Below are 19885 nucleotides of genomic sequence, written 5' to 3'. Positions count from 1 at the left end.
GGATGCAATTTGGGACACAAATTGTCCCGAGTGAGTTCTTCTGTGGGAAGCACAGTACCAGAGACGTGTTGGGCTGACCGTCCATTCCACAACCACCAGACAAAGCTCCTTTTATTGGGACAGCTCTGCTATGTGCTGGCCTTCCAGGGTTGTGTCCCATAGAACACCCTATTCCCTTTATAGTGCAGTACTTGGCCCTGATCAGACGTAGTGCACTATGAAGGGAACAGGGTGCCATTTGGGCTCAGCCCAGCTCTGCTCTGGCATTCCTCTGAATGGGTAAATATTTTCACTGTAGTAAAACCGTTCAAGTGACACACTACTCGCCACTAGGCCTGCAAATACAATTACTGGGTCTACGTCCCAAAAGGGTGCCTTTTGGGACGCACTCTACGAGTCTGTTTACTGAATGGTTACACAGAGTGGAAAATGTCTTCTCTGCTGGTGGCGTGCACCATCTCTGCACCCTGTACCATTCAACTGAAATAGAGCTCAGGCTGGTATAGAAACACACAGCTCTACTAGCTAGGCTACCTGGATTCAGCTATTTGTTTTAACAATGACTTGTGCACAAAGATTGGTATAATTACCGGTTTGTAGAACTGTTTCAGGATCAAGCGATGGTAGGAAGTTACAATCTGGTGGCCTGGGAGAAAGATAAGTAAAAGCAATGTGTTTACTGGCCTGTGTGTTCAATTCCCTTTCCTCAATCATGGATACTTAGATAGATATAATAGTCAATACCTTTCTTTGTCTAATTGGTTGCTTTTCTCACTCTCGTTGATGACCACCAGTTCATCTAGAAGGGATGTGGACTCTTTGGTAAACTTCTCAAAGACCTGAGGAAACAAATGAGTGACAATGTACATGCATGTTTGTCACACAACAGGATTGGGGTGAATTCCATTTCAATCAGGAAGTAAACCATATTCAAATTCCACATTTTCCTCATTGAAAAGCATGGAAGAGAATGTCAGTCTACTTCCTGAATTGACTGGAATTGGAACTCCAACTCTGCATAATGTCATTGTTATATACATTTTCATCTGTAGGATTCAAATGTGATGTCCAAATGTGTGCTATTGTACACAGTCACAGTGCATTTGCTCACAAAACCACCTCCAACTTCCTTCATACTGGACCCAGAGACATACACATGGACCCTGGGGAAGTAGATAAAAGGGCCTCATTGCCAAAAACCCCAAGTATCCCTTTAACATGGTGGCTAGGCTTACCAGTCTTTTGTTCACCCAGTCCATGTGATCATACACTAAACTTCCTCCGAACTCATCAGTCAGCTGACAGGGCTCGATGTAGCGTGTGAGCTTATTGGCAGATACCAGAATAACCTGGAACAAGAGAACAGAGGAGAGACAGGGTCAGAGACAGTAATTAAATCCCCACTGTGGATTAAGGAATTGTATTATTTCATCATCACGCCAATCTCATCCAAGTTTGGACAGTATAAAAGCATGATTCAAGTGGAAATTGATCAAGTGGAGCAAGGCCTAAACACAGTTGGTAGCATGGTGTGACGGCCTTGCATACTGGACAGAGAGACCAGGGCACATATTCAGAGAGATCCCTTTGTCTTTCAGATCATAATGAATAAGACAGAAATGGCCTGATCCTAGATCAGCATTCATACTTTGAGATGCTTTATGAATATGGGCCCTGAACTCCAGTCCTCAACACAAACATCCTGGATACGCCCTGTCAGAGTGAAGAAAAATACTTACATCTCAATCTCCCAATAACGCCAATTCTGGTCAAGATATCTGCCTGTCTGATGTCATGTGTGGGTGTGTTGAGGCGTATCGGATCTATCTGGCAGCCATACCTGCTTGTTTGTTTTCAGACACTAATGGAGTGTAAAGTCAGAAATAGATGTATTGTATTATCACCATGTTGTGATTCATCACCAGTCTATGCTGTGAATATTACTCAGTGAAGATCAGATACTACTTATCCTAACCTGTACACACAGAGACATAACTCCCCTCACCCAGAAGATTAAAGTGAGAGCGTGTGCAGCATGAATAAAGGGATGAGAGAGAGCTTAAAGGTCAAATACAAGTGAACCCTCTGTATTTCAGCAGTCTACCATCATCTGGATGGTTTATTTTTAATCAAGATTTGCATAATGACATACTCTCCTTTTAAATCCTCCCGGTATGGTGACCCTAAACATAACATCCTAGCTCCGACCAACCGCATCACACGCTGAAAGCAGAGAACTGACTGGTATGTGTGTGTGCGTGTATCACAATCTGAGAGCAGAAACCTAAGTGGCAGGCTGCCAGCCCCTTGCACACATCCTCAATGTTGGCCATCAGACGCTAAACACACACTCCATCTACAATGCCATCAACCCTGGACAGCTATATAGTTAGGCATCAACCCTGGACAGCTATATAGTTAGGCATCAACCCTGGACAACTATATAGTTAGGCATCAACCCTGGACAGCTATATAGTTAGGCATCAACCCTGGACAGCTATATAGTTAGGCATCAACCCTGGACAGCTATATAGTTAGGCATCAACCCTGGACAGCTATATAGTTAGGCATCAACCCTGGAGAACTAAATAGTTAGGCATCAACCCTGGAGAACTATATAGTTAGGCATCAACCCTGGAGAACTATATAGTTAGGCATCAACCCTGGAGAACTATATAGTTAGGCATCAACCCTGGAGAACTATATAGTTAGGCAACAACCCTGGAGAACTATATAGTTAGGCATCCACCCTGGAGAACTATATAGTTAGGCATCAACCCTGGAGAACTATATAGTTAGGCAACAACCCTGGAGAACTATATAGTTAGGCATCCACCCTGGAGAACTATATAGTTAGGCATCAACCCTGGAGAACTATATAGTTAGGCATCCACCCTGGAGAACTGTGTAGTTAGGCATCCACCCTGGAGAACTATATAGTTAGGCATCCACCCTGGAGAACTATATAGTTAGGCATCCACCCTGGAGAACTATATAGTTAGGCATCCACCCTGGAGAACTATATAGTTAGGCATCCACCCTGGAGAACTATATAGTTAGGCATCCACCCTGGAGAACTATATAGTTAGGCATCCACCCTGGAGAACTATATAGTTAGGCATCCACCCTGGAGAACTATATAGTTAGGCATCCACCCTGGAGAACTATATAGTTAGGCATCCACCCTGGAGAACTATATAGTTAGGCATCCACCCTGGAGAACTATATAGTTAGGCATCCACCCTGGAGAACTATATAGTTAGGCATCAACCCCGGAGAACTGTGTAGTTAGGCATCAACCCTGGAGAACTGTGTAGTTAGGCATCCACCCTGGAGAACTGTGTAGTTAGGCATCCACCCTGGAGAACTGTGTAGTTAGGCATCCACCCTGGAGAACTGTGTAGTTAGGCATCCACCCTGGAGAACTGTGTAGTTAGGCATCCACCCTGGAGAACTGTGTAGTTAGGCATCCACCCTGGAGAACTGTGTAGTTAGGCATCCACCCTGGAGAACTGTGTAGTTAGGCATCCACCCTGGAGAACTGTGTAGTTAGGCATCCACCCTGGAGAACTGTGTAGTTAGGCATCCACCCTGGAGAACTGTGTAGTTAGGCATCAACCCTGGAGAACTATATAGTTAGGCATCAACCCTGGAGAACTATATAGTTAGGCATCAACCCTGGAGAACTATATAGTTAGGCATCAACCCTGGAGAACTATATAGTTAGGCATCAACCCTGGAGAACTGTGTAGTTAGGCATCAACCCTGGAGAACTATATAGTTAGGCATCAACCCTGGAGAACTGTGTAGTTAGGCATCCACCCTGGAGAACTATATAGTTAGGCATCCACCCTGGAGAACTATATAGTTAGGCATCCACCCTGGACAGCTATATAGTTAGGCATCCACCCTGGAGAACTATATAGTTAGGCATCCACCCTGGAGAACTGTGTAGTTAGGCATCCACCCTGGAGAACTGTGTAGTTAGGCATCCACCCTGGAGAACTATATAGTTAGGCATCCACCCTGGAGAACTGTGTAGTTAGGCATCAACCCTGGAGAACTGTGTAGTTAGGCATCCACCCTGGAGAACTGTGTAGTTAGGCATCCACCCTGGAGAACTGTGTAGTTAGGCATCAACCCTGGAGAACTGTGTAGTTAGGCATCCACCCTGGAGAACTGTGTAGTTAGGCATCCACCCTGGAGAACTGTGTAGTTAGGCATCAACCCTGGAGAACTATGTAGTTAGGCATCCACCCTGGAGAACTGTGTAGTTAGGCATCAACCCTGGAGAACTGTGTAGTTAGGCATCCACCCTGGAGAACTATGTAGTTAGGCATCAACCCTGGAGAACTATGTAGTTAGGCATCAACCCTGGAGAACTGTGTAGTTAGGCATCCACCCTGGAGAACTATATAGTTAGGCATCCACCCTGGAGAACTGTGTAGTTAGGCATCAACCCTGGAGAACTATGTAGTTAGGCATCAACCCTGGAGAACTATATAGTTAGGCATCCACCCTGGAGAACTATGTAGTTAGGCATCAACCCTGGAGAACTATGTAGTTAGGCATCAACCCTGGAGAACTATGTAGTTAGGCATCAACCCTGGAGAACTGTGTAGTTAGGCATCAACCCTGGAGAACTGTGTAGTTAGGCATCAACCCTGGAGAACTATATAGGTAGGCATCAACCCTGGAGAACTATGTAGTTAGGCATCAACCCTGGAGAACTGTGTAGTTAGGCATCCACCCTGGAGAACTATATAGTTAGGCATCCACCCTGGAGAACTGTGTAGTTAGGCATCAACCCTGGAGAACTATGTAGTTAGGCATCAACCCTGGAGAACTGTGTAGTTAGTTGTGGAATCGATGGAGGCCTCTTCATCTGCATATGACTAACAAGGTTAGGAGAATCACACACAGGCTTTCGTATTGCATGTGCATTTATTTCTATCGCGATTAGCCTCCAAATAAGAAGGAAGAAAACTGTAGCCTGAAGTTTCTAGTTAAATTGTGATGGCAGATTGGCAACCTCCCAAAGAGAAGAGAAGCAGTAAGAACAACAGAACAGACCCATCCCTTCTCCTCCACAGCCCACTATGTATCAAATGACATCTGGATAGAGACACTTGTACATGAAACCAACCTCAATCTATCCCTCTCTGGGCATGTATTCACACAGTTATAGAGTAGGGGTGCTGATCTAGGATCAGTTTTGTCTTAACTTATATCTTAATGTATAGGAATATATGGAGAGGTGGTACCTGGACCCATATCCACAAAGTGTCTCTGAGTAAGAGTACTGATTTAGGATCAGTATAGATCATCTGACTCAATATGAGCTAAAAGGAAAAACTGATCCTAGATCAACACTCCTACTCGGAAGTGTTGATCCTACTATTTTCAAATATGGACCCTGGGATGTAAACTCAGCTCACAATACTAATCGAAGTGCTTTGAAACTGAAAGGCAAATCAAGCAGAGCATTTTGTGTCAGGGTTTAAACCCACAGTGGCATTATTGTTCAGTTGCGTCTCAGTGAGTCAGCTCTCCACCATAAGTGTTGCTTTGTCTCACTGTGAGATCATTCCATTAACAGACGAACGTGTCCCCTCAAAATAGAATGGCCTTGTTTGAGAAGATCAAAACCATGATGTATTGTGGCTAAATTGTGACTTACTGACTTAAATACAAATAATAATCAGTACATGTTGCAAGGTGATTTGAAATGCAGTCCATGTCGAACAAACCAAATAGCTAGTTCCTTGAGATTGAGGAGGCAGGCACTGAGTGAGACTGTTCAGGCCCTGTTACACTTCCACATGCTCCAGTGTTCATGCCAGATTGGTTGTGGGCAGTAGAGCTCAATACAAGTCAGCCAACCACTTAGTTCAAATATATTTCATTCTCAACACCACAACAGTAACGTTCGATGAATAAAAGTATCTAACTAAACTAGGTCAATTTCATAATTTAACTATTATCCCCCAATTCCCTTTTATTTCCAATCCCAATAAACTGACCACCTCTGCCATGTAACAGAGCCTGGTGAAGCAGGGGAGTTATAGGGAGGGAGAACTAGAGGGTACTGCTGGCCCAGATCATTACACAACTATTGGGAGCAAAATCAACAAGAAAGACCTCTACTGAGCAGTCTCAGGAAATAGTGTCAGGACACTTTATACATACATATATATATATACATACACACACATAGAAATATAAACTTGTGTGTGTCCCACCATATAAATCCTCCAGGAAGTGATGATCAAAGACATATGGGAGGTTGAAATGGAGCAGGATGCATGAATGTTCTGATACAATGCTGACTTCCATTTAAAATCACCACACAGTGCACTTAAAATAGACTAATGCTGCCATGCTGTCTACCACAACAGACCTTGCCATCTATCTATCAGCCTCATTTGACAGAGAGCTTCATTACAGATTGAAATATGCATATTGGTCTATAACATGTCGTCAGCAATTACTCTGGGGGTTTATTGGTAACTTATAGGCTGTATTTGAGGTGTGTTGTGGAGCAGGCAACCACAAAAGAAGCAGCGAAAATCACTAGTCATTGTAATAACACCACCCACATGAGTTACCTATACAGAACAAACAGATCTGAAGAACACCATTGCTGAAGGGGTTAACAATACAAGGCCAAATTGAATACTGACAATTAAATATCTATTCCTCTCTATCAATTTGTTTGCCACCCAACCACCAACGTTGGAATCATTGGTTTGCGAAGGAAAGTAAATTGAATTCCCGCCATAATTAGTCCCTCTGGGAGGTGACTGGGGATGCTGCTGCTCAGAGGAACAACATTATTAGGGGGGGAGAGAGAGAGAGGAGAGAGAGAGAGCGAAAGAGATGCAGAGAGAGAGATGCAGAGAGAGAGAGAGAGAGATGCAGAGAGAGAGAGAGAGAGGCAGAGAGATGCAGAGAGAGAGAGAGAGATGCAGAGAGAGAGAGAGATGCAGAGAGAGAGAGAGAGGCAGAGAGATGCAGAGAGAGAGAGAGAGAGATGCAGAGAGAGAGAGAGAGAGATGCAGAGAGAGAGAGAGAGATGCAGAGAGAGAGAGAGAGATGCAGAGAGAGAGAGAGATGCAGAGAGAGAGAGAGAGATGCAGAGAGAGAGAGAGATGCAGAGAGAGAGAGAGATGCAGAGAGAGAGAGAGATGCAGAGAGAGAGATGCAGAGAGAGAGGAGAGAAGAGAGAGATGCAGAGAGAGAGAGATGCAGAGAGAGAGAGAGATGCAGAGAGAGATGCATAGAGAGATGCAGAGAGAGAGGAGAGAAGAGAGAGATGCAGAGAGAGAGATGCAGAGAGAGAGAGAGATGCAGAGAGAGATGCATAGAGAGAGATGCAGAGAGAGAGGAGAGAAGAGAGATGCAGAGAGAGAGAGAGAGAAGAGAGAGATGCAGAGAGAGAAAGAGATGCAGAGAGAGAGAGAGAAGAGAGAGAGATGCAGAGAGAGAGAGAAGAGAAAGAGATGCAGAGAGAGAGAGAGAGATGCAGAGAGAGAGAGAGAGATGCAGAGAGATGCATAGAGAGAGATGCAGAGAGAGAGGAGAGAAGAGAGAGATGCAGAGAGAGAGAGAGATGCAGAGAGAGATGCAGAGAGAGAGATGCAGAGAGAGAGAGAAGAGAGAGAGATGCAGAGAGAGAGAGAAGAGAAAGAGATGCAGAGAGAGAGAGAGAGATGCAGAGAGAGAGAGAGAGATGCAGAGAGAGAGAGAGAGATGCAGAGAGAGAGAGAGAGATGCAGAGAGAGAGAGAGATGCAGAGATGCAGAGAGAGAGATTCAGAGAGAGAGATTCAGAAAGAGAGAGTGAGAGAGAGATGCAGAGAGAGAGAGGGAGAGAGAGATAGAGAGAGATGCAGAGATAGAGGAGGAAAACGCATAGACGTAGCAAGATCGACAGAGCCTAGTCTGACCTTCTCCTTCCAATAAGACACTCACCTCAAAGCCTAGTCTGTCCTTCTCCTTCCAAAAGCAGAAATGAGTGACCTTCTTGTCCCAGAATTCATCAGGCTTCACCACACACACCAGAGACACCTCTGCTGGAATCACGTTCTATAAATAATGGGATAATATGAAGGGAAAAAAATTAAGTAAAATAAAATAAGCAAAATGGTATAGGCTTTCAATGGCTTACTGGACACAGTCAAATCTAGAAACAGAAATGTCATCCCCAAAACAATTCAGTGTTTTTCCTATATGCATTTAGCAGTGGCGCACCGCCATATTCTTAATTCCATTCCTTCACTTTAGATTGTGTGCATTGTTAGATATTACTGCACTGTTGGAGCTAGAAACACAAGCATTTCGCTACACCCACAATAACATCTGCTAAACACGTGTATGTGACAAATTACATTTGATTTGACGATTGCTGCTATTGCAAATAAATAAATTAAATTAAAAAAGGTTTTGGGATGGTAAAAACATTTTCAGTGTAAACTTAAACCAGATATAAGGCATGTAGAGAAGATAATGGCACAATCTATTTTTAAATAAGATCATCTTTGAGAACTAACAATCACCAAAATAAAAACTACAGTCAGGTAGAATCTAAAAGTAAAAAATGTCATGGCATCGGGCCCCGGGATCGGGATTTTGTTATAACGTTTGAGTCACTCAGGTAGCATAAGAACAAGGCATAAGCCATGACAAAATGTGTACAATTCCAGGAAAATAGCTTTAAAACAGAAAAACGGTGTCTCTGTGGCCAAGAGCAAGGCCTCTAAAACCGCACCATTTTTCAATAACTGTTTAGCACATCAGTTTTTCCATGAAATCCTGCAGTACATTTCCCCATCCCATCACATGGTAGGCCACTAAATGAGGAGTAGCTTGCAGCAGCATTTTCCCCTGACAGTGCCAGGCAGATTAGTGCCAACAGATAGTACATTTCATACTGTCATCTTATCTTTCCTGGTCCTGTTTCTGCAGAGGTCTATGGATAGCAGGGTACTGGCGATATCTACCAAGAGCATTGTACACCGTATAGTCAATCTGCAGTGACAAAACCAGGTAAGGGCAGACAGGGCAGAATGCAGGCTACAGTACAACAGACCTGGGTTCAAATAGTATTTTAAATCTTTCAGAAACCTTGAGCGTTATCTCTAGCATGCCTAGAGTGCCAGATGGGCGCGGTTTAACAGTTTTGGGACTATTCATTAAGCCAAGCAAGCTCAAACAAGCATAGCTAAAGTATTTTAAATTATTTCAAACAGTATTTGAACCCGGGTCTCTGGCAGACAGATTGCAGACCACAGTCTGCTGATATTGACCTCCATCCACCCTGCAGTGTGGCCGGAGCCTGGGTCCTGTTCATTAGGCATCAAATGGAAGAAAATGACTAAACCCGGGAGGGACAATGGTGTAAAATGTTTTACTAGTGTGCCCTAATTACCACAACACAGAGCCCGGACTTCAGGGAAAAACGCAAAGTATTGTTTAACGGTAGCCAGCCGTGTCAAGATATTTAATTCCTACTCTTCTTAAAATCTAATCAACTTAGATTCCCTTTTGTCTTAATTACTTTCACTTGATTGCTGGTGATGCATTTGATCTGAGATGTCTATTTATTTGATTAGTTTAGTGACATTATTTTAGGGACCACACACATTGCATATTGCCCCAGATGAGGCTCTATAGCCCATCACTGTAATGTTTTACGACATTTGGAGGGTTATTATTTATTATGCAGGTAGGGTCAACAGCGACGAGACACCGACAGAACGCAACATCTGGGTTGGACCACCATTTTATTTCTCCTCCCAGCTCTTTGTCACATTCTGATTGGTAGAGGTGTTAACGCGGTGTGGGTAGACCTAGATCGTTCCCCTGTGGAAACTTCATGCCCGCATCTGCTTCTCACTCGGACATATGCTCCTCTATACTGTGCTAATTAATCATTACACTCATGAATATTCACTAGGATCATTATAAATAGAGAGTCGTGGGTTTTAAAGGGTTAAACCTACTGAACATTGTTAAATAGGCCATTGGGAACAGAACACATCATGTTAAAGTATTTCTACATCCTCACTCCTCAGCTCAGCCCGGCACTAGTCGTTGTCTAATACAACAAAGCTTAGCATCGTCTTCTCATCTAGCCTGGGTGTGTTATAGCAGACTGCATAGAAACAGTCAGGAGAATAAAGCAAAGTACAACAGAGACAATAGTGACTGACTGACCTACATGAGTCATCATGCTGTCAAACTGTAGAGGATGTTATTAGTACTCACTACTGTACATATGACTGTAATCCTCTATACATTCCAAATGCAGTAGGAGATAAAGACTACAGATTGAAATGAGGTGTAGGTGCCATGTTTTTGACAGGGGTTCCTCCGCTTGATACACAGAAATATGGACCTCTCGTCTCAATGCAGTGTGGGGTAAACTGTGCTTGTATCCTAAAAGGAACACTGTGCTGATTCTCTGTGTCCTACCAGCAACATGAACCCCTTCTTTTATCAGATCCTACCTGCAACATGAGTACCACAGTCTTCACGATGTTCCACTGTGACTTTCGTCCGTCCACGATGACTGTGAAGCCTCTTGCTTTGCACTTGTCACTGAAGAGAGAAGACAAGAGAAATATGGTGATTATGTGTCTACCTGTAATAATGTGTGCTCTTGTTCCATGAATTTGACACCAAGGATCCCAGTATAGGTCAATAGAAGACATCAGATATGTAGATGAAGAAAGCATACCACTGGGAACCCACAACCGTAGTGCCATGTTCTTACTAACTGAGTCACACAGGACCATATAGCCGAGATGAATACAGATCAGAAATTGTGTGATCATCATGCAGAAGTCACAAGCTAACATGGCATGATCTTCCTTAACTTTTGGTCTTCTCTCCTACACACCCACGTAGCAGAAGTAGCTCAATCCAAATAGAATACAGTCTAATGAGCGTCCAATACTGTTGCTATGCAAGTGCATTTTCAAAAGCAATGGAGCCAAAATCCCTTTTAGAGGCCTACAGATCAATATGAGAATAATAGAATGTCAGCCAGATAAAGGACAGGCTCTGTGCTCACATTCCATTGGCTAATAAAAGTAGACCACCTTAACAAGCAATGCTCTCTGCCTAATTAAATAATAGTGGTAAGTATTTCCAAATCAAGCTGCTGCGTATGTGGTATTTGGACATGATGAATACAATGATCTATTGAACTGTAAATAATAAAGGACCATGATTTATTTCTTTATTTTTAATTTGGGGGGGGTCTTTGAAGGACCTACTGGAACATGCTCCCAAAAAGCATGCTACCCAATTGAAACCCCATTTGAATGTAATGTACTAGATGTTTATAAGTCAGTGGTGATAATACAGTGTGTGCCAGTGAGTGATTCTTGCCTGGGGATGCCGAGGAGATAGTCCAACGTGGAGCTGAGCTCCTCCATACTGGTCTGCTCTGTACATAGTGGAATGGTTAGGATCAGTCCACTGCGTCTGTCTTTGCCTCCTGTGAATGTGAAACAACCAGAACAATTACTGTTATTAATCTTTATTTATACAGATTAGTCTCACTGAGATAACATTTATTTTGCAAGAGAGACCGAGTGTATCTACCGTAGTGGGTGTACCCATGAGTGTGCCAGTCAAATTGCCATGGTCAGAGGTTCCAAGGCCATTTTATTCCTTCTAATTCTATGGTATCTACACTGATTCACCGTACAAGTCATTAAACAATCCATTTTCAAAGAATGCACACTAAAAAGTGTGTATAAAGAGGACTGTGTGTAAATAACAGTCATATAATGGTAGACTTTGGAGAAGGTCGGGCAGAACCAAGCATTCCAAGTACGGCCGGCCAAGAATCATCTATTAAAGGAGGTGTAGTGTCTTGTAAACTCCACGGACAGAGGTAATGATGGGGGAGCTCTGCCCCTGGATGTGTCCCAAAGTATGCCCTAGTCTCTATGTAGTGCACTACTTTTGACCAGAGTCCTATTGGCCTTGGTCAAAAGTAGTGCACTATATAGGGAATATGGTCCCATCTGGGACATACCCTCTGACTCAAAAGCTCCTGCTACGTCGTTTTGTTCCTCGTAACACATCTGTAAGGGGGATGAACCAAAGGAGTGCCTAGTGCCACATGTCAGGGTTAAAGAAGCAAAAGCAACAGTTATTCTCGTCAAAGTTAGTTTTGTGTCCACTAGGAGTCAGTGACATAAAAGCAACAACTATTTGTCAAAGTCAGTCTTCTTTCAAGCCAGTGTGAGTCAGGTAGTCAGATTTCATTTGGGGAAGTGACAAAATAGCTGCTTTGTTCTTTCTTTTATATGTGTAAGACTCTAAACACAGGAAACCACATAGTTGATTGTTGTGATTTTCCTGACAGGAATCGGTGTCTATTGGAGACTTTTACTAGTCCAGAAGAAAACAAACTAACAGAAGCCTTTAAATGATGCTCACCGGCACATTTCTTTATTTTATTGTCTAAACTATTATTTTGCCAAAATGTGAAATTGGATCTCAAGAGAAACCCCATTTACTCTCAAACTAAACGTGTGTGAGTGTATGCAGTACAGCAGCTCAATCCAAAATATTTTTCTCTTTGAAGCAAACAAGAAAGAAAATCCATATTTATCAATTTGTGAAATTAACTATTAGCTAGTATATCATTAGACTTTAGTGTAACAAGAATAAAGATCTATTCTATTCTATTGCCACAAGCATTCATTTTGTTGTGTATCTAGTACCTAGTAAGTCAATGAGACCTTCAACAGTATCTGAACACAGAGTCCCTCCCTGACGCAGCCCTGGTGCTGTGACCTTCAAATCAGCATCATCAACAAGATGAGAAACCCCATTCTGTCAGCAGCAGGCAGGACAGAACAACAGGCTATTATCACGACACACTGCCTGCCAGAGCCAAGAATAGAGAGGGGGGTTTATCAGACCACCCAAGGACTCGCTACTAGACTCCTAGACCAAGGACTAGCTACTACACTCCTAGACCAAGGACTAACACTACACTCCTAGACCAAGGACTAACACTACACTCCTCGACCAAGGACTAACACTACACTCTTCGACCAAGGACTAACACTACACTCCTAGACCAAGGACTAACACTACTCTCCTAGACCAAGGACTAACACTACACTCCTAGACCAAGGACTAACACTACACTCCTAGACCAAGGACTAACACTACACTCCTAGACCAAGGACTAACACTACACTCCTAGACCAAGGACTATCACTACACTCCTAGACCAAGGACTAACACTACACTCCTAGACCAAGGACTAACACTACACTCCTCGACCAAGGACTAACACTACACTCCTAGACCAAGGACTAACACTACACTCCTAGACCAAGGACTAACACTACACTCCTAGACCAAGGACTAACACTACACTCCTAGACCAAGAACTAACACCACACTCGTAGACCAAGGACTAACACCACACTCGTAGGCCAAGGACTAACACCACACTCCTAGGCCAAGGACTAACACTACACTCCTAGGCCAAGGACTAACACTACACTCCTAGGCCAAGGACTAACACTACACTCCTAGACCAAGGACTAACACTACACTCCTAGGCCAAGGACTAACACTACAATCCTAGACCAAGGACTAACACTACACTCCCTTCAGAGGCTAGAGAGGGATGATGAGCACACCAATAACACAGCAACTTCAAATGGTTGTTCCCTTGCACAACTATAATGATTAAGCAACTTCATGAAAATGAGAGCTAGATGTGGGGTACACACAAAGCTTCACAATCCTGGGAATTATACGAGCATGCATAACTTCAAGTTTTACCTGCCTCTACTTCCTTGATAATGCTGGCTCTCACTGCTGTACGCTTATTTCACTGACTGGGAATGTTCAATAAGCAGCACAAATAGTGCTTGAGCCAGTTGCACGAGGACAAAGGTAAAGTGGTAATAGTAGATTCTGGCACTACTGTTGGGCATTTCTTTGTAAAGATGATCACTGGTAAATGTAATGTTAAGCTTAGCAATGTAAATGCAGTGCGGATCATTCCAAGAAGCCATCTCTGTCAACAGTAAAGATAAACAGCTTTGACTGACTGGAGGATATTATTACCTGACAAGAAGGCTAGGCGTTTCTTCAGAATGGGCAGCATGTTGGTAGCCTCCATACTGGCAAGTTCCCCCCTGCAGTCTGAAAAGTAAACATAAAGGTTATAGCACAGCAGGTGATGCACATAATAATCATTAGATGATCACACACGATTCACACACGCATATAAATTAGCATACAGCACTGTCATCCCTGTCAATTACAAGCCAACTGACACAACGAAACACCAAGATGCTTTACCTTTCTAGAAATCAAAAGGTACCTCTTTCAAACATTTCCTTCTGGGCCCATGTTCTGTAATGAGGACAAAAATATAAGAACAAGTCCACACTATAGATAAGTAGCAACTAGCTCAATATTGACAATCATATTGACAAACAAATCATCCACTAATAAGGAATCAAGACATACCTTATTACTATGTCAGAACAAAAATAATGTCCAAGAACCATTTTGTTAGTCTATGATATGAGGCTATGAAGAATGACGTGTGAACTGTTGTAATATATTCTATTAGCCTTAAACACAGTAATAAAATGGCTTGTTTTACAGTATTGGGAGGATTACCCATCTGGACTGTCTTGTCTTAACTGAATGATACATAAACCACTGCAGTACATCATCATATCATTTTGGTCAAATCTGTTCTCAGCATATTTTTTAATTCCAAACACAGCAGAATGATAGATTTACATGGTCGCTGGCCAAAACAGTGTGGAGAAACATTTGAAACCCATTAGTAGATTGCAATGCAGCAAACTCTGACCTACTGCACAGTAATGAGCCACCCACTGGCATATTACCATTGATTGTCACAAACTGCACCCTATTACCTACAATGCACACTACTTTTGACCAGAGCCCTATGTGCACTTGTCAAGGTAGTTCACTAGTATAGGGTGCCATTTGGGATACCCTGGTTTAGTGTACATATCTCTCACAAGCTTTCATGTAGTGCATCTGAGTTATTCAGGCAATTATACAAACCATAATAACCATCTATTATTCAATAACCTTATTCTGGAGTCATGACTAAGTAGCTATATTTGTAGGAAAAGTTAGGGTTGCTTTTCTTTCCTGGAAAGTTGGTGTCTTTGAGCTATTCTAGATCAAATATGTTTATGATGTGTAGTTCAAACTGGCTACTGTAATTAGCCACTGGTGAATAGTCTTATGCAGTACGAAAAAGTACTCAAATATATGCACTCACTACTGTAAATAGCTCTGGATAAGTGTTTGCTAAATTACTCAAATGTACTCATTCTCACACTCCAGGAATAAATAGTTATTCCTATTTGGAGGCTGTAATTGATGACAATAACAATGCTACTTATTGTGATGGACAAAAATTATGTTATTTATTCTATTTCAACTTTAGACTACTCCTAAAGCATTGCTAATATGTGGCTACAATAGTTTTCACATGCTTCGAAAGTAGAGTAATTTGATATTGGTGACATTTTCAATGACATGGCCACGATGCATAGGCTACGTATGCAAAGGGCATTTAGGAGCGAGGTATGGTTGACAATAATCAACAGACATAACTATATTTCATACATTTAGGTTAAATTCTAAGTTCCGATATCCTCGATATTATCGTTATGTGGTGGCATATCATTACAATTGTTTTTATAGTAGGCACACAGCAGGCACGAGACAAAAGCCCTAAAATCGAAGGACCCACATCCCTGGCCTTCTCATCACAAGAGCTCTTTAAAAAAATCGTAATTGTAAAATCCTTTATACATATTGTAATGTATGAAAATGATAATCTATGTCCCATTTGCTTACCCGTGCTGAATAAAAATCCGCGTTCGTATCACTTTGTAGCAGTAGCACGAGGTTTTCCCCAACTGACTAATCGACCAATGGAAGCAACGCTAAACTGTTATATTGAGCAGGCTATGCAGACACAATGACCTATATTCCTGAAACTGAATCCCGTGTTCGCAATATAATCCGTGTATGAAAATGATACCGTTTGTTGCGGCCAAAGGGACGATTTCCTTCTTACCTCAGACGAAACAGGACGAATTATGTATGTATCATTATACGACGTTGAATCAATGTAGTCTGTAGGAGGAGTTTCTATTGAAAAATCCCAGTTTATCTGACCGAGCTCCACTGATTTATTTGGACGGTAGGCGATCACATCTGTAACATCTTTCAACGCTTAGAACTCGTTAGAAAAAACATTGTATCGTCAAAAGTTACAACTCCGCCATATCTATACTGGATTGTTATTAAAATATGGTTTGTTTTCAGGGGGCTGGACTGTTACTAAGGAGGCAACTCCCAAACGGACAATACATGCAATAGAGCGCCCTCCGACATATGTGAAGCTAGCCACAATAAAGATGATCCATTATTGTGGCATTTGTGGTTCGCCTTCAAAATAAAAGGCACTCGTTGAAAGTTAATGCAAATAGATAGATAGTGGAATCATGCCATATTTGGACTAGATAATGCTAAACAACGTTGAGAAGATGTTATATAAATTCATCAAAGGTTAATTTGAGAGAAAAAATACAAATCTTCAGAGTAGTAGTCTACTCAGCGACAACCACATAACACAATTGTGAAGAGTTTACAACAGGGGCACCGGTGGAAGGGCGAGAAGAAGTTGAACGGAGCCCTATGTCAGTCACACCAGCTCCAATGCTTGGCATTCATACTCCAATGCCAGCTGCTCCTGGTATTTTAGGTCCTTAAAGGGCGCTGCAAAATTTGCACGGCGATGGGGTACGGAGCTCAATTTGACATCTGTGTGACTATGGAGACTCCGCCATTGCGTCGCAACCTCCATATGGAGCCTCCGACCACATTTTCGGATCAAGCATAAAACGCACCACATGGTCAATCCCATGTGTGCATTGGCTATGTAGCATTTATGGTGATATGGTGGCCTTTGCAGATGTCGGGGCACTCATACTTCTTGCGCTTCGCCGAACAGTACGGAGCTGTTGTGAAGGAAGTTGTCAAGGAAGTGAGTTTGTGTTTATACAGAATCCCCACCCACTCCTACGGTCAACCAATCATGTCAATGCGGAACTACACTGAGCTATACAGACACTCAGCGTTCTAAAAAAAATGGGAGGCGCACGGCAATGCGGTATGGAGCTCAATTTGGCCTCCGCATGCCACCAGAGACTCCACAATTGTGTCACACTCCTTATGGAGCCTCCAAACACATTTTGGATCAAGCATAAATTGGCTTTTACCCAGTCATTGCGATGTGGCAAGTGCATTACAAAGACCCGAAAGTGACATGGTTTTAGTAATTTGCAAAAGATAATCTTTAAATTGTGAATATCACTTATGTCATGTGTTTATGCAACTGGTAATGTTTTTTTAAGCATTTATCTGAGTCCACTTCAACAGACAACCTAAGGCATGGAAAAGTTATTTTTTTGTTTTAATATATTTTTTATATAATATTATATGTTTTTTCTACCCAATTGGTTGTTACAGTCTTCGCTGCAACTCCCGTACGGACTCGGGAGAGTGAGGCGAAGGTCGAGAGCCGTGCATCCTCTGAAACACAACCCAGCCAATCTGCACTACTTCTTGACACAATGCCCGCTTAATATAGAAGCCAGGCCCGCCACAGGAGTTGCTAGTGTGCGATGGGACAAGAACATCCCTGCCGGCCAAACCCTCCCCTAAACCAGACGAAGCTGGGCCAATTTTGCACCGCCCCATGGGTCTCCTGGTCGTGGTCTGCTGCGACAGAGCTTAGACTCGAACCCAGAATCTCTAGTGGCACAGCTATCACTGCAGCGCAGCGCCTTCGACCACTGTGCCACTCAGGATGCCCATGGAGGAGTTCTTTAAACTATTTTCCTGCGCAATGGATGGATGGACTGCAATGCGGATGACACACAGCTGAACATTTCAATGAAACATGATTGCCCTCGCTAGAAGCCTGTGTCTCAGACATAAGGAAGTGGATGGCTGCAAACTTTCTACTTTTAAACTTGGACAAAACAGAGATGCTTGTTCTAGGTCCCAAGAAACAAAGAGATCTTCTGTTGAATCTGACAATTAATCTTGATGGTTGTACAGTCGTTTCAAATAAAACTGTGAAGGACCTCGGCGTTACTCTGGACCCTGATCTCTCTTTTGACAAACCTATCAAAACTGTTTCAAGGACAGCTTTTCTCCATCTACGTAACATCTGAAACTTTCTGTCCATAAATGATGCAGAAGAATTCATCCATGCTTTTGTTACTTCTAGTTTAGACTACTGCAATGCTCTACTTTCCGGCTACCCGGATAAAGCACTAAATAAACTTCAGTTAGTGCTAAATATGGCTGCTAGAATCCTGACTAGAACCCAAAAATGTGATCATATTACTCCAGTGCTAGCCTCCCTACACTGGCTTCCTTATTAAGGCAAGGGCTGAGTTCAAGGTTTTACTGCTAACCTAGAAAGCATTACATGGGCTTGCTCCTATCTATTTTTCCGATTTGGTCCTGCCGTACATAACTACACGTACGCTACGATCACAAGACGCAGGCCTCCTAATTGTCCCTAGAATTTCTAAACAAACAGATGGAGGCAGGGCTTTCTCCTATAGAGCTCCATTTTTATGGAATGGTCTGCCTACCCATGTGAGAGACATAGACTCGGTCTCACCCTTTAAGTCTTTACTGAAGACTCATCTCATCAGTAGGTCATATGATTGAGTGTAGTCTGACCCAAGAGTGTGAAGGTGAACGGAAAGGCTCTGGAGCAACGAACCGCCCTTGCTGTCTCTGCCTGGCCGTTTCCCCTCTCTCCACTGGGATTATCTGCCTATAACCCTATTACAGGGACTGAGTCACTGTCTTACTGGTGATCTTCCATGCCGTCCCTAGGAGGGGTGCGTCACTTGAGTGGGTTGAGTCACTGACGTGATCTTCCTGTCTGGGTTGGCGCCCCCCCTTTGGGTTGTGCCTTTCTAGGGTGTTTTTCCTAGCCACCGTGCTTCTACACCTGCATTGCTTGCTGTTTGGGGTTTTAGGCTGGGTTTCTGTACAGCACTTTGAGATATCAGCTAATGTAAGAAGGGATATATAAATACAGTGCCTTGCGAAAGTATTCGGCCCCCTTGAACTTTGCGACCTTTTGCCACATTTCAGGCTTCAAACATAAAGATATAAAACTGTATTTTTTTGTGAAGAATCAACAACAAGTGGGACACAATCATGAAGTGGAACGACATTTATTGGATATTTAAAACTTTTTTAACAACTCAAACTGAAAAATTGGGCGTGCAAAATTATTCAGCCCCCTTAAGTTAATACTTTGTAGCGCCACCTTTTGCTGCGATTACATCTGTAAGTCGCTTGGGGTATGTCTCTATCAGTTTTGCACATCGAGAGACTGAAATTTTTTCCCATTCCTCCTTGCAAAACAGCTCGAGCTCAGTGAGGTTGGATGGAGAGCATTTGTGAACAGCAGTTTTCAGTTCTTTCCACAGATTCACGATTGGAATCAGGTCTGGACTTTGACTTGGCCATTCTAACACCTGGATATGTTTATTTTTGAACCATTCCATTGTAGATTTTGCTTTATGTTTTGGATCATTGTCTTGTTGGAAGACAAATCTCTGTCCCAGTCTCAGGTCTTTTGCAGACTCCATCAGGTTTTCTTCCAGAATGGTTCTGTATTTGGCTCCATCCATCTTCCCATCAATTTTAACCATCTTCCCTGTCCCTGCTGAAGAAAAGCAGGCCCAAACCATGATGCTGCCACCACCATGTTTGACAGTGGGTATGGTGTGTTC

At 42.8% G+C, this 19885-nt stretch overlaps 1 protein-coding gene across 3 annotated transcripts in view; it reads right to left on the bottom strand.

Annotated features, from left to right (window-relative positions):
- sestd1 (SEC14 and spectrin domains 1) overlaps nucleotides 1-17083 on the bottom strand; it is a 54362-nt gene extending 37279 nt beyond the window's left edge. For 2 of the 3 annotated variants that reach the window (XM_064944402.1, XM_064944404.1), the window contains exons 1-9: nucleotides 15906-17083; nucleotides 14352-14405; nucleotides 14115-14192; nucleotides 11397-11505; nucleotides 10511-10601; nucleotides 7974-8087; nucleotides 1236-1349; nucleotides 745-839; nucleotides 591-646 (exon numbers count right to left, since the gene is read on the bottom strand). In XM_064944402.1, coding sequence (XP_064800474.1) covers nucleotides 591-646; nucleotides 745-839; nucleotides 1236-1349; nucleotides 7974-8087; nucleotides 10511-10601; nucleotides 11397-11505; nucleotides 14115-14169 — 634 coding nt within the window. In that variant the 5' untranslated portion in view covers nucleotides 14170-14192; nucleotides 14352-14405; nucleotides 15906-17083. The remainder of the gene's footprint in view (nucleotides 1-590; nucleotides 647-744; nucleotides 840-1235; nucleotides 1350-7973; nucleotides 8088-10510; nucleotides 10602-11396; nucleotides 11506-14114; nucleotides 14193-14351; nucleotides 14406-15905) is intronic. The other variant, XM_064944403.1, reaches the window with a different exon arrangement.
- Nucleotides 17084-19885: the final 2802 nt, after the last annotated feature.

Source organism: Oncorhynchus masou, chromosome 29, assembly GCF_036934945.1.
Source record: "Oncorhynchus masou masou isolate Uvic2021 chromosome 29, UVic_Omas_1.1, whole genome shotgun sequence".
Classification (NCBI taxonomy): Eukaryota; Metazoa; Chordata; class Actinopteri; order Salmoniformes; family Salmonidae; genus Oncorhynchus; species Oncorhynchus masou.
Note: the sequence above shows the minus strand (reverse complement) of the source record. Positions and strands in the feature narration are given on the sequence as shown.